The sequence below is a fragment of the Topomyia yanbarensis genome, chromosome 3 (assembly GCF_030247195.1).
Source record: "Topomyia yanbarensis strain Yona2022 chromosome 3, ASM3024719v1, whole genome shotgun sequence".
In the NCBI taxonomy this organism is placed as follows: Eukaryota; Metazoa; Arthropoda; class Insecta; order Diptera; family Culicidae; genus Topomyia; species Topomyia yanbarensis.
In genome coordinates, this window is record NC_080672.1 from 266,396,126 (window position 1) to 266,411,179 (window position 15,054).

The window sequence follows — 15,054 nt, forward strand, 5'->3', positions numbered from 1 at the left end:
CCTAAAGTGATCTGCCCCTAGCTGCAGTCATAATTTCGAGAACAGGCTTTTGAAACTTTGGAAAAATATTCTTAAGGCTGACATCTATCGATTAAAACAACAAAAAATAATGATTTTTTGAAATTTCTTGAGGGAGTACCTCCCTTAAACTAGCACAATCTTATTTACCTGTGTTAAAGAATATTTCAAATGCACGAAAGCAGATACAGTCGTGATTCGCTGGTTGGACATTTTTTAACTGGACCGCTTTTTAGCTGGACCTCCGCTAGTTGGACTATTGTCCAACTAAAAAGCATCTGTCAATGTCAAAATCTTATGTCAAATTTGACAATCAATCTGACAATTATTAGAGATGTGAATGGATGCAATCATACTACTAACGCCTCCTTTGGATAGTTTTTGACATCTGTCAGAGGTGTGGCCCAACCAGCGAATCACGACTGTAATCAGATTTCCAGCATTTTCGCCAGCAAATAATTTTTTTTGTTTGCAGCCTCATACAAAATCATCTGACAACCCTATCGCGCAAACATTCCCACTGAGACGTCCAAAAAATTGTTTCAAAATCGTTCAACACGGGTCCAACGATGGACGTTCGTTGAACGGTTATTTGGACGTTGTCCAAATTGGTCCAACGAACGTCCTTTATTGGACGATTTTGAAACCAACCGTTCTTAGAGGGTTTTCGCTGAGTTCTTATGTATATATGACATATTGACATACGTCAATTAGTTGGCTGTCATTATTTTACTTTGTTCGTATAGACTTATCCAGCTGCGTTGGTATTGTGCCGTTTTGACGTTTAAATTGGGAGGAAAACAAATCATTTGCACTGCGAATTGGGAGGAAAACAAACCGCTTGTGGGCTTAAGGGGAGGACGGTAGTATAAAAATGCGAGATCTCAGTGTGCGTATTTTAAACGTCAGATATCTCAATGAGCCTGTAACCAAAAGGAGAGAAAAGATGGGAAAATTGGAGTGAGAGTGAGCTCTAATGATTGAGTGTCAGAAGCTCAGCCCAAAAATGAGTCGGAATTCTGGCTGATTCTAGTTTCTATTCCGGCTCGTGACGCAAACGATTCTAATTAGAACCGGTTGTGTTCCTAGTGCCAGAATTCTAACTAGAATCAGCCAGCATTCCGGATCATTTTCCGGGTGAACTATCTGAGTTCCTCGAACCGTTTCCCAAAAGCAGGGGCGGCGCATCCAACGAGGTTTGCGTAATTTCAAGAGATATTATTTCGTCTAACCATATTGATTGGCGTAACTTAATTGAGTGCCCTTGTGAGATCCTCATATTTTCCAAATACGTGCGCCTTTAAATTTACAGTACAGAAAGCAAAGCACTCATTCAGCTACAGTACAGAAGTCTAGTAGAAAACTCGTGTTTGTGCGCTGGTCGTATTAGGTTTGTTCCAGTACCAGGAGAAACTGGAAGTACTCCGGAGCAAACAGGGAGAAAATCGTTCCTGCACTATCTTCTTCTCTTTTTTCTTCTTCTGGTGGCAAACCGGAGTGAAAAGGAGCAAGAATTTTTTGCTCCGGAGCAACAGGGAGTAACTTCCATGTACTGGAACAAACCTATTGTGAGTTATAAAAACTGAAACTTTTGCAGTGTCCTATTTTAATAATTTGGTCCGAACAGAATAAAGTACACGTTCGAAATCAGCATTATTACATTTTTCAAACGTCAAGCTGTCGGAAGAACTTGGGCAAGAGTGTAGCAGAAAATAAAAGACACCAAGATGTCCGAAAGCGACTGGGATACCGTGACTGTGTTGCGTAAAAAGGCCCCCAAAGCTTCCACGATGAAGACTGAGTCGGCCGTGAATTTGGCTCGTCGCCAGGGTATTCCGGTAGAGACCAACCAAAAATGTAGGTAGCCTCTCCAGTTTCCACATTTTTTTTTTAATTTACAAAATTGTCAACCTCATTTCATTATTGTTTCGCCATATTAACAAAATTTGTCTCATCGAGCAAAGCATGAGGCCGGAAGACTAAAATAAATAAACCGCAGTGATTGTTGTTTGCTTAATTTAGATTTCAATTTCGTATGCCGCATCTAAAAATTACATGCATTTTTTTTTTATTTTGTCTCCTAGATAACGCCGGCACAAATAAGCAGCATGTTGCAACAAAAAACACCGCTAAGTTGGATCGGGAAAACGAAGAATTAAAGCATAAGACCGTTTCGCACGACATTTCCAAATTGATCATGCAGGGCCGCCAAGCAAAGGGACTCAGTCAAAAGGATTTGGCCACGGTGAGTTGATATTGACGCTATCATTGATAAGTTTTAGCAGAATGAAGTATAGACAAGAGTAAAGGCAAAGTTTGCAAAATATGGTGAAATGCAACGGAATTTTTACAACTTTGCCAAGTCATTGATATTTATTAATTCGCGTTCTTGGAACAGTTAAAAGATGTGTAGTTCATTCGAGTTAAAGAAGTTTTAAAGCAAATGGCGCAACTTCAAATGTACGTTGTATTAAATAATTTTGTCCTGTATGTAAACATGCGCTATCCTACTGTTAACAGTAATTTGTAATTTTATTGAGCACAATAACCTGTTAGTACAGTCTTTAAATCAGGTCAAGGATAACCTCAATGTGATAAATATTCGAAACAAATTTCAGTAGTGCTTAGAGTGCTTATGAGTTATTAACAGTATATTGATGTGGCTTCATAATCATATACCAGTATGCTATCACCGTTTTTATGCATTTCATAAACGAGAATATCAGTTGAAAAACGGTGCCACCATGATAAGCTTTTTTCGGTTATATAATAGTAAAACAAAAACAGACTGACTGAAAATATCCCTTTCTATGCAAGTTTATAACTTAGCACGTATTTATTTTATTTTTGTTTTAATATGAGCGGAAACAAGGTATATAATATGTATATATAATATTATGACTAAAAATTCGTTTTACGGTCGCTTTATATTTCAACGCTTTGTTGTGAAAAGGGCAATACTTACAAATGTAAACATAGGGCATTTTTAATACATGCGAATGAGGGCTTCAAAACGCAACAAATTTACCTAAATATTTGCATTCTATGATATTGCTTAAATTTCAGCAAAAAATACAACGGGCGAAACTGTATTTTGTTTGTTTATTTAAAGTTTCGTCTTCCACGCTCCATACAAACAATCAGTGCGATACTTTTTTTGCTACCAGTTTAGAGGCTTTTTTTCAAGTTTAACAAGCTAATACCAGCTGTAAATAGTAACAATGATCGCTATTGGAAAAAACCCGGACGAAATCGGTGGTGTAAAACGGTAGTTATTGTAAAAAAACGTAAGGGCTACACTTCAATGGTGATAGGTGGGACCGAAAAAGTAAACAATCACTAAAGGGGCGATACTATTATTTTGCCGATTTAAATAGCAAAAACTTAATAATTTCAAATACTTTATAAAGTTTTGAGTTTCGATCAATGAATCGTGCAATCTAGGATTCAAAGAGGCGAGATCTGATTCGAGAGAGTTCATTTTTTCTGTCGATAATTTTTCTGCGACCTTTTTTTTAGTTTTTGCTCGAGGCAAAAATTGAACGCTAGGAATCTGTGCATTATGGAAGACAAAAAGCACCCACTGAGACGACCAAAAAATTGTTTCAAAATCGTTCAAAACGGGTCTAACGATGGACGTTTGTTGAACGGTTATTTGGACGTTGTCCAAATTGGTCCAACGAATGTCATTAATTGGACGATTTTGAAACCAACCGTTAGAGGGCAGTTTTCTCCCATTTTCCAACTCCGGTGACACAATCGATTCTAATTAGAATCGGTTGTGCCACGAGCCGGATTACTAACTAGAACCAGTCAGAATTCCGGCTCATTTGCGGTTGAACTTTACAGGGCAAGAGCGCTCTATCCCGGCTCATTCCGGAACCGGTTCGGATTTCTGAATGGAGTCATGGATTCCAACTCAAATGCAACAACCGATTGCGACTCAGAATCGGTTGTTGCATTTGATTTGGAATCCATACTGACTCCATTCAGGATTCCGAATCAAATTCCGAATGGTTTGACCGGGATAGTTCCCACCCACCCACTGAGAAGTCCAAAAAAATTGTTTCAAAATCGTTCAACACGGGTCCAACGATGGACGTTCGTTGAACGGTTATTTGGACGTTGTCCAAATTGGTCCAACGAACGTCCTTCATTGGACAATTTTGAAACCAACCGTTCTTAGAGGGCACCCTCTAAGAACGGTTGGCTTCAAAACCGTTCAATGAAGGATGTTCGTTGGACCAATTTGGACAACGTCCAAATAACCGTTCAATAAACGTCCATCGTTGGACCCGCGTTGAACGATTTTGAAACAATTTTTTGGACGTCTCAGTGGGCACTGAGAGAAGCCCAAAAAATTGTTGTAAAGGCGTTCAACACGGGTCCATAGAGAATCGACGTCCATCTTCAGCATTCAACTTGAGTAAAATCTTTAACGGTTGCGAAGGTAGTTGGGATATCCAAACCAGATGCGCTACTGTCATGTTTTTTGTGGCTGAGTTTAACAGAATTGACAGCGGTTATTCCTCTACCCAATCAAACTAGTCCGGAACCGGTTCGGACTTTCAGCATGAATTCCAGCTCAAATGCATCAACCGACAGAGTCGTAATCGGTTGTTTTCTTTAAGCAAGATTCCATACTGAATCCATTCAGGATTTCGAATCGGATTCGAAGGATTTCGGAATGGATTTCACGGATAGTTGGGATAGATTGGTGTGGTTGCGCTAGTGTTTATCGTATATTAATTCAAATGTTTACACACGTTTTTTTTAAATATTTTTTCAACTGAGAAACTTAAAAAACGAAAAAAAAACAATTTTTTCTCCCATTGGAAAAATCTTCATGAAAATCAATCAATAGTATTCTACCAATGCCCCGAATACATTGATTCATCTTCATGAAAATTTTTCCAACGGCTTTTCCAAGCCTTTTCGGTTGTCCCTTAAGTTTGACTTCTACCTCAGGAGGATAGCAATCCGCGCTACCTCACGGGGGATAGCAATCCGCGCTACCTCACGAGAGATAACAACCCGTGCAATCAGAAGAATCATAATGATAAGAAGAATTATTCTCTAGGAAATAAATTATGCGTAAATTATAAATCATCGTTATTTTCAAAGTAGTGATTTTGCGGCATACATATACGAGAATTAGAAGAATGTAATCGATGTAATAATGTGTGATTCCTCGTGCACCATTCGCATATCGCCAGCAGAAGTAGCCGCCAAAATCCAACTTTCGAGTAAATTCACAATACACGCGCCACTAGTCGAGAATTTCGAAAAATTGATCGGAGTACTCATTTATTATTTTTATAATAAAAACAACCTTAAACCCTCTTCCCAAGGTTTAGGGGTTTGACGGTATTGCAAACATCATAAAGCATATTGCGTGCATCAGTCCTACAGAACCTCTGACAGACAATTGCTTTATGATGGTTATTGCATTAGGCCTCGATAGTGGTGCATCGAGGAGATTGAGAGGGCTGATGCGCCTTTTTTATGTTATATGTTTCTTCATACTCTGCACCTGCGCATACCAACGCTAAACTATTGGTCTATGCGCGGTGGCGTGGCCGACTGGCGGATCGACGTGGATTGACTTTTGCTGTGTGCCGTGTTTGCAAATATTGTTCTATTGGTGGTATTCGTGGACGGGGCTCATAGTCATTGTGTGTTCATTTATCGGTCGACTTCGTCATCGTGCACATACTAATTAAATTAAGTTAATAAAGTAGAATAAGTAGAAACCTATTGTAGCTTTGTAATAATCGTAGTTTTTCGTACTAGTGCGCAACTGTTATGTGCTAGTCGTATGTCTATCTATTTATGTATTCGTCTTGAGTATTTGTGACAGTTGGGTCAGGGAATGGATGCAGAACTGATGGTTATGATAGAATAGTTGCTAATACTTCTGGTAATCAATCTGAGCATTTGGTTCTATTCATTTGAGAAAATCGGGTTAGATAAATTAGGATTCAATAAATTTACCGACGCACGTGAGTCATCCATTCCCATGCAATTGTTGTTAATGATAAATATACAACATTTGCTCCATTTAGACGAGTTTGATTGCATATTACATATGTTTTTCTATTCTACTTCATTAGTCTATTTCTTTTGTTCTTCTATAAGTTTGCTTTTCAATTATTTATGTATACCAAAATAGTATTGTTCAATTTATACACTTCTAGTCAAGCTCTTTGCATCTATTTTTCTTTATTGGGCATGTTATGATTCCTTTTATTAGTATATCTCTACTATACGCTATTTATACTCATATAGGTACAAACGCTCGTGGACTTCGCGATAACACAAACCTGGCCACAAATACGACCATGCATTTGCAATAATCCACAATTACTTACGCCCGCGATTTCGGCTACATGAAAACACCCCGGTAGTTAAGTAAACGTAGCATCTTTAAACTTCCAAACGCGGTCTCAAACATTAACCCATCACTGACATGACCTGGAACTCAAGTGATATGGAGAAACGAACTACCATCTGTACCATACACTAAAAATTAAGCATCAGATTCGCGGTCCGCGCGCGATCATGCAAGAATACACGATACATCATTATAAAATCAAAATTATACCATCGAAATCACATTGATAATATACAAATATAATTACAATTAATATACAAATGCTTGAGCCCTTCGCGACCATCCCCGGCACCTACACCCGCGATCTCGTAAACATTATAACATCCCGGTGATAAAGTGAATGTCTCAGCTCCTATTAATTTAACAAACGCGGTCTCAAGCGTGAACCTAAAAACTCCCGCATGATCATGAATCGGACACTTCCGGATGTTTCTAGCCTTGATAGGTCCAGAGATAGGTTTCTAGCAGAGTAGGTCCATGCCTTCAATTGGATCAATTAAAAAAGAAAGCTCTCATATCCACTGGACAACACGCTACATGGCGGCATGATCGAGGACTCTAGTGATATGGGGTAACTTACTCCCTGTCAGAATGTGAATTGTACACCAAAAACTATCAGAATGAAGGTCCGCTTGATCCAAGAACGCACGCGTATATGGGAAATGCCACACGGTTACAAAATCCAGTCTTGTACACGCGAAGTCACATGAACGCGAGCACACGTGACAAACACGTTAACATACGAACGCTTAAGCCCTTCGCGATTAACAACGTACACCTACGCTCGCGATCACGCAAACCTAATAACACCACGGTAATAAGGAGAACGTTTTAGCAATCACGAAGTTTCAAACGCTGTCTCAAACACGAACCTACAAACGTCCGTTTCCGCGCGCTCATGTATCGGTCCCGTCCGGAAACCATTACTCTCTGTCCCAATAACTTAGATCCATACATTCAGTAGGGCCAATGAAAAAATAAAGCTCATCCACTAGATAACACGCTCCATGGCGACATCACCGGGAACTCTAGAGATATGGAAGATCTCACTCTCTTTTAGCATCTTAGCCGTGCACCAAAAAATAAAGTATTAGATTCACGGTCCGCGCGCGATTATCCAAGAGCACACGCGAATATGCGAAAGGCACACGGTTATAAAATAGAATTTATACACGCGAAGTTACATACACGTTAGCACACGCGACATGCAAACGCACACGCGATCGAACACGTTAACGTACAAATGCTCGAGCTCTTCGCGATGATACACACGATCGCGAGTCCCTACGCCCGGGCATACCTGAACCGTACAATGAATATCACATTCTACAATCGGCCTAAAGCAGTGTTTTAGTGGGTGACATTGCCTGTCTCGTCTGCAAATTGTAGCATGTGATTCTGACGGGAAGCCCTTCCGAGAACCTAGCTCTACAGCTCCAGTAGGACAACTCTCGAAAAAAAAACAACCTTAAACCCCGAAAGTCTTCAAATAATAAATAACCGAATGTACAAAAAATCTTGACAAGAAAACTCTTACTGTGAATAAATTTACATTTTTTTCAGGTATTGGCCTTGAATAAAGATTGATTCGTCATTTTAGACCCACAGACCAAAAAAAGTGGTTTCAATGATTTGTATAGGAGCTGTCAGTGGGAATAACCCACTTAATGGGTAAAGAGCTTGTACTCAATAATGAGTACAGACCTTGTACGTTAACCTCCATTATTTTTCGAAGAGCAGTTACAACAAAATGCGTAAAAAATACCCAATAATGAAAATCGCCCCATGATGAAAAATGCTGAAAATAGAATTATTTCTGAATTAAAAAAAGACATAATACATTCATTTAACATTTGCTCTCTCTCATGAAAGCAAGAGAATCTCGATTGAAATCCTATTCTAAAACCACAAAACTAAATAAAACCTGTCTTTGGTTAGAACATCTTTGTTGGCTTCCAAATAGGGTTGCCACCCCTCCGAGTTTGATCCGGAGGCTCCGGTTTTTGGAACCAATCCCAGGGGCTGCGGGTCTAGTGAGACGATAAATAATTTTAACTGAAATTGCTTGTTTTAAACGAGTTTTTTTTTCTTCCGGTGTAAATGTTGGCTGCACCTGCAGCTAGCATTAATGTTGACCAGAGAGAAAAGATTCGTTCCTTTGTTGGAACCTCTCTAGTGACTGTGATGATGAATAACCAAATTTGCGCCCAGCAAAAAATCCGTTGCCCCTCTCCTGCCTGCTTCTCCCTACTTCTCCTGTTAGATGTGGCAGAGAGCAATCCATATTCTGCTTTTCCTCCACAGTGGGAGTGGTTTACAAACGTGAAAAATTTATAGCTTAACGAGAAAAGCGTAGAACAGGGGGGTGCATTATGCTTTGCCAAAAAAACACTAAATGGTGAATGTGAATCACTTTTGGCAATTGATACCAAGTTACAAAAAGACTGCAAGAGTTTATACTTGTCGCATTTAAATTTAGCAGGCAGGTCTAGTTTCAACGTACACTCGTGCCTTTAGGCGAAGACTCCATATCAAGAAGACTGATATCTCTTTCCTTCCCCCATACAAACGAGAAGCGACAGAGGTTACAGCGCCTCTATTGGAAGAAGGGAGGAAGCTTTATGTAAAAATGTATATGTGTGTGTGCATCACTATGGAAAGTACCACCTTTACCCGCAAGTGGCGTTGCTGTTACTGTCTCCGGATTATGGACAGAGTTGCCAGTCTTCTTGATATGGAGTCTTCGCTTTAGGTCAGTGAAAACTTCGCCGGAGGTGTCAACCCTACTTTCAAAGCTGTCAAAATTGCGGAAATGGCGGATATTTGCAACATCATCAGTAGTTTAAACTGCCGTTGTTTTTGGAGCATTGTCAAAATGTTCCGATTCCGCCACGGGTTCTGCTAAGATCCATAGTTTACAGGTTAACTCGCTTGAAATTATTCTTAAAGGATCTTTCACTCTTTTTAGGATCAGTGTACCCATTGGCATTACCTAATTCAGTGGCTGAGAAATAGATAAAATGTACAATAAAAATAAAATTTTGCTTCTAAATTCACATGGATTTGTGAATTTTGGGTTTAGGTGCGATCTTTGAGGTAAATAGCGGAAGACATGTAAAAGGAATCTAGAAACGATGGTCGCTTGTTGTCTTTAGATTCTCAGCAGGGGCTATTAGAGACAATCGAGAAGATCATGTCTCCCCGGTCAGCGTGGCAAGTGAAAGTTAGCAAAAGTTGAGCAAAGCGAAATTGATGCAGGCAGAGTTTCTGCAAGCATTTTGCGCGATTTGTGCGAGAATTCTGGCAACGAATTCGCTCAAATGCAACAACCGTTTCTGACAGAAGCGGTTAAACCAACCCATGCTGCTCACTTTTATCCAGAATCCAGCCAGAAATGTACGGCCAAGATCTCTGCCCGCTTCCTGCTACATCCCACTGAGACGTCCAAAAAAATGTTTCAAAATCGTTCAAAACGGGTCCAACGATGGACGTTTGTTGAACGGTTATTTGGACGTCGTCCAAATTGGTCCAACGAACGTCCTTCATTGGACGATTTTGAAACCAACCGTTCTTAGAGGGATGCTACAGAAAACGCGAGCGAAACCGAGTTCGCCCTAGCTCAACTAACCCGACAGGATACGCGCAGAAATCTGACAGAACTGCCAAACAGAAATCTAGCAGAGCGGTCTGCCAGAAAATTTGCTTACTGGGTCTTCTCATAGGATTGGGTCTTCTAGGCGCCCTATATTGGCGACTCGCAGTAGAAAGCTATTACGTAGTTCTCGAACACGGGTTCGAGAATTGTAAAAAAATCAGCTCTGGCACTTAGTAAATCCGAGACAAAAAAGGTACAACAGCAGTCCCTCCAAATGCGGAGTTGAGATCTATTTCGCCATGGGAAATGTCAAAGAACAAAGCGTTCAGAAAGTCTCGATTCTGTCAATCCTGTTCTGGTAGCACAGACTAACAGACATAACACTCGAAAACAATGCTTCGCCCGCTTTATCGGTCATTTTAAATTTATTTGTAGTTGGGACTGCGGTCACATTTGCAATTATGGCGCCACTGACATATGAACAAGCATATGGGGGATAGACCACTAGTGACAAATGGTTCCCAAGCCCGAGGGGTAACCCAACAGCAAATAAGTGTTCGAGATCGTGAATAAAAGGTGGAGTTAGTGTTTTGGAAAAATTGCCGGATCGATATTTTTGAGCCAACCAACGCGCAATAAAGCGATTTAAGACAGTATAAGTCCCTAAAGTTTTTTTTTTGCTATTCAGAAAATGAATACCAACTCTGTACATGCCTTAGCTAGAATGAATGATGTGTGGAGTATGAATGTTAGTGCCGGATCCAAGATGACTCCAAGATCCTTGACGTGAGTGTGTCTTGGAATGATCGAGTCGGGCAAACGGTAGTTGAACTGGATTGACGAGTACGCGAAAAAGTGACGATTGAGCATTTGTTTAGCTTTAGAACCATTCTGTTCAGATTAGAGATGGGCGAATGAACCGCGATTCTTTTTTAAAGAACTGCGATTCATCGAAAAAGTTACTAATTATTATGAGACCAAAAAGATCCAACACGAACTGAATTTATGATGTTGGCATGACTAGGAATCTTTAGAGCGAATGAAACGATAAGAATGACAAACATTGGACACTGTTTGTCTAGACAAAATAAAACGTCAACAAAACTGCTGTTATATGCAACATAATTGTAAAATGTATGCTTCAATCAACCAAATGTATGCTTCAATCAACCATGGTTTTCAAATTGGCACAGCTACTTCTAGATGGAGCATTTTGACAACATCGCATCTAAATGGGAAGTCTCGTCAAATCAAACGGTTGCAGTGAAATTTGAGATTGTCAAATAATAGCAGAACCTCTTCTCCAATCCAGGGACAACTTGACAGATAGTGCTTATTTCATATATGTACCACCGATTTGATGGTGGCGCTAGTATGCCTTCTCTGTACGAGTACCACGAACAACGAAACGAAAAATTTTCAAGAGAAAGGTGTGTTTCGTTACGTGTGTTATGAACGAATTCCAAAATGTGGATAAAGAAAACTATTATTAGGGAATAAATTTATCCCTAACTGGAAACCGTCAGCAAAGTCACATAAATCTTATTATAAATTTAGCTGGAAGTCGTTGTTTTTATCAACCGGCTCGCTTCCTTCCAAAAATTTTTTTTGGTGTTTCTTGTTTTCTTCACAAGTTTGTAGTCGGTTAATTTTTGTGCTTTTTTCGAGAACTATAAATGAAAAACATTTTGGCCAATGAAAGTAAATCACCCCAGTTAAACTTATTCCGGAACCGGTTTCGGATTCCTGAATGGAGTCAGTATGGATTCCATCTCAAATGCAACAACCGATTTCAACTCAATCGGTTTCAGAATCGGTTGTTGCATTTTAGATGGAATCCATACTGACTCCATTCAGGATTCCGAATCAAATTCCGAATGGTTTGACCGGGAAGTGGAAGTGGCTTGATTTTGAAGTCACCTTGTTTTCCGAAAATCGAATTTATTTTATCGTGTTTCTAAGACAGTTTTACATAGAAAAACATCCATCCCCAGACACAGTCGTTTTTAGCAAAATAGAATTTCTCATCACGATTCTAGCTATATCTCAGTAACTAAGCGAAATGTTAAAATTCTGAAAACGCCACTTTGTAGAGATTTTTCAGACAAAGTGGCATGTCTAACTCAGTTTACCCCAAAAATGACGTTTGTCATAAGATAGCACAACCGCGACGAGATGTCACGTATGCCAACAATCCCTACCTCCTCTCAATAAAGCATTATGCCAAGCCCTTCATGCAAGCGTCTATTATGCCATATGGAGTACACACAATGTAACTATAGTGTAATTCCGTTTAGTGCAATGCAAGTTTCTAGCATTAAAAACTCTAGCTGCCGTTTCTTCCGAAAAGGGGCCAATATTAAAAGGTACGTCGTAGTGACGACAAAACTAACTATTGATGTGCATCATGTATGAACACAGCCAGAAACGGAAATCTTACATTCCAAATAGTGAACAATCGTTGCCACACAAACCTACCTATGTACTCATCATTGCTCATCGTCTATCCTTTCTGCCTATTTCAGAAAATATGTGAAAAGCCCCAGATCGTCAACGACTACGAGGCCGGCCGTGGCATCCCGAATCACATGATCCTGGGCAAGATCGAACGAGTGATTGGCATAAAATTACGGGGCAAGGATATCGGCACCCCGATGGCGCCTCCCGGTAAGAAGTGAAGCCTGTCGGGAGGCAGAAACTAAATAACACATACTACACACATTTATATTAACCCAAAACCATACACGCGACTGCGGCAAGAGTAAGTGAAGCTAACCCAGATATTGACCCTTTTGTGGAAATGGATCATTAAAGAAACAGCAACTATAATCACAGGAAAAATCTTAATATTTGGATGTTGATTAGAATGTTTGAAAAAGAGATAAAAATACACTACTTAACAAGTAAGAGGTAATTAAAGCTCAAGAAATTTTCTTTCTACGCAGTCACACACTTTGTAAAAACCGGTTCATGAGCATTTTGAAAAGAGAAATAAATTCATTCAAAATTGTTTGGTGATGTGTTAGCTAGCATTACCTGTGTTCAACAGTATGGTGTAATATTCATGTTTACGCATTTTGCATATTATAGTGGCCACATTAGTTTATCAGGAACCCTATAACATTCTTGTAGGAAAACGAAGCATTAGTTTAGGATTCACTCTCGCGTGAGCAAGCATTATTATTGGGCAAATGTTGGTGTTTGAGATACAGAAGTCATGTGAACACATTCTTACCCAAAACGATACATAACGAGAATTTCACTTCTCTCGTGTTTATTGAGAAAAATCTAATGTTGATCGTTTCTATTGACTGAAATAAACATGCATTTATGAAAAGCAGGTTCACCATTTCTTCAACTGAACATAACGACTTTAACGTTGTTGAGCTCATGTTTCTGGTGATGATCAACTATTTTGAATTTAACCAAATTTACCTTTGCAAATACTTCACAGTGGGCCAATAATCAAGAAAGACGAACCAGCAATGGAATGTAAAAGAAGCTGATTGGAAACGGAAGTTTAATAAAAAATAAACGAAAAGTCTTTAACATTCATATGGTTGTTCAGCGGCTAGCCTTCACATGAGCTGCCCCAGCTATGATCGGGTAAGCAAATACACGCTGAATGCATTTTGAGATAGATATTTCATCTCTGTGCTATTGTTGAATCCGTAAAAGAGCACCAAAATTACTGTTTTGATTCAAATTGTTTTTACCATATCTTTAAATAAAACTTACAGTGAAAGAAAATATTTTTACATCTTTTTTTCATCATCATCGTGGCCGAACAATCCAGTTTTTTCCGTAAGATGACCGAATATTTCAGATTTCTATGTTGTTGGATTTTGGTCCTCCAGTCTCCTTATGGCGCGTAGTTACAACTCATTGATAGGTTTTTTATACTCAAATTTAAGTTGAATTTACCTAATTTTGAGTATACCCCAAACAACTCAAAAGTACCTTCCTCCACGGAAGACCTCGACTGAGTCGAATTTCTCGTTTTGTTTTTAACAACACTAATAAGTACGAAAGCGACGCACAACTCAAAAGTAAGTTAAAAGAACTTATTCTGCAGGTTGTTTTATTTAACCGTGTGGTGGTCATGATCAGCCATTCAACGTAAGTATCAGGGATGCCAGGTGCACAGATTAATCACAGACTAGCATAGATTTATCAATCTGTGACCTCGCGTTCACATTTTGTCCCGCGCAAAAACCAAAAGAAAAGGATCGCCACTTCTTGTTTTAAGACAAATTTGTAAGTTTTCCTTAATCCATTATAACCCGGCCATGTTAAAAATTATAGGGTTGATAGAGTATCAAAAAATCATCACAGAGAAAATTCGGCTAATATCCTTATATATTACAATAAAATCGAATAATATATTCAACCTTGCAACTTTGTTTACCCACTGAAATCAAAGCAAACATATGGAGAGAACTAGTAAACAATGTTGTCGTTTCTAAAACCAACATGGCCGATCGGCATTTTTGAGGATCGTATCAGCTGAGAAAAAAAAACTCCTTGCTTGCGAGATGAACGATTTTAACATTTCTCTTCTCTCTCGTGCCGTTTCGTCACATGATTGGTTCGTTGCATCAAACCATCTTTCCCTCAAACTTCGTAATTATTCTAAGAAAAAGAACGGACTGATTCAACGTTAAAATCAGCGAGAAAGATGTGAATGAATGTACGCATTTTTGTGGGAAACTGGGACTACCCATAAAATGAATATATTGTTTTTACTCTCTTTTGAGTAAACAGAATGTACGTCAGAATCTGCATACTTTCTACTCCACACAACAAAGTAAAAAATGCATAGTTTTGACTCTTTCGACGAAGTATAAAATGGGTAATTTATACTCATACCTGCAAAGCAAAATGCATAGTTTTTAGCAGAGTGTATGTAAGGAGAGTGAAGACAACTGTCATGATTATCCGTCAGTGATATTCCAAACGAACAAACGACCTGTCAAAATACATGAATTTGACTCGTTTGGAATGACACTGACAAATAATAATTGTTCCAATTTTGACAGTGTCGTCA

General features: G+C 39.1%; 1 protein-coding gene across 4 annotated transcripts; it reads left to right on the forward strand.

Annotated features, from left to right (window-relative positions):
* Window positions 1–1,389: 1,389 nt before the first annotated feature.
* LOC131689956 (endothelial differentiation-related factor 1 homolog) lies at window positions 1,390–13,759 on the forward strand. Of its 4 annotated transcripts, none has more exons than XM_058975363.1 (4): window positions 1,390–1,408; window positions 1,616–1,875; window positions 2,103–2,263; window positions 12,533–13,759. In XM_058975363.1, exons 2-4 carry the CDS (start codon window positions 1,746–1,748, stop codon window positions 12,683–12,685), a joined length of 444 nt encoding a protein of 147 aa, XP_058831346.1. In that variant the 5' UTR covers window positions 1,390–1,408; window positions 1,616–1,745; the 3' UTR covers window positions 12,686–13,759. The 4 variants fall into 4 exon arrangements, with proteins under 4 accessions (XP_058831346.1, XP_058831345.1, XP_058831347.1 ...); XM_058975362.1 differs by lacking the exon at window positions 1,390–1,408 and adding an exon at window positions 1,440–1,586 and having other exon boundaries at window positions 1,646–1,875; XM_058975364.1 differs by lacking the exon at window positions 1,390–1,408 and having other exon boundaries at window positions 1,454–1,875; window positions 12,533–12,674; window positions 13,462–13,759.
* Window positions 13,760–15,054: the final 1,295 nt, after the last annotated feature.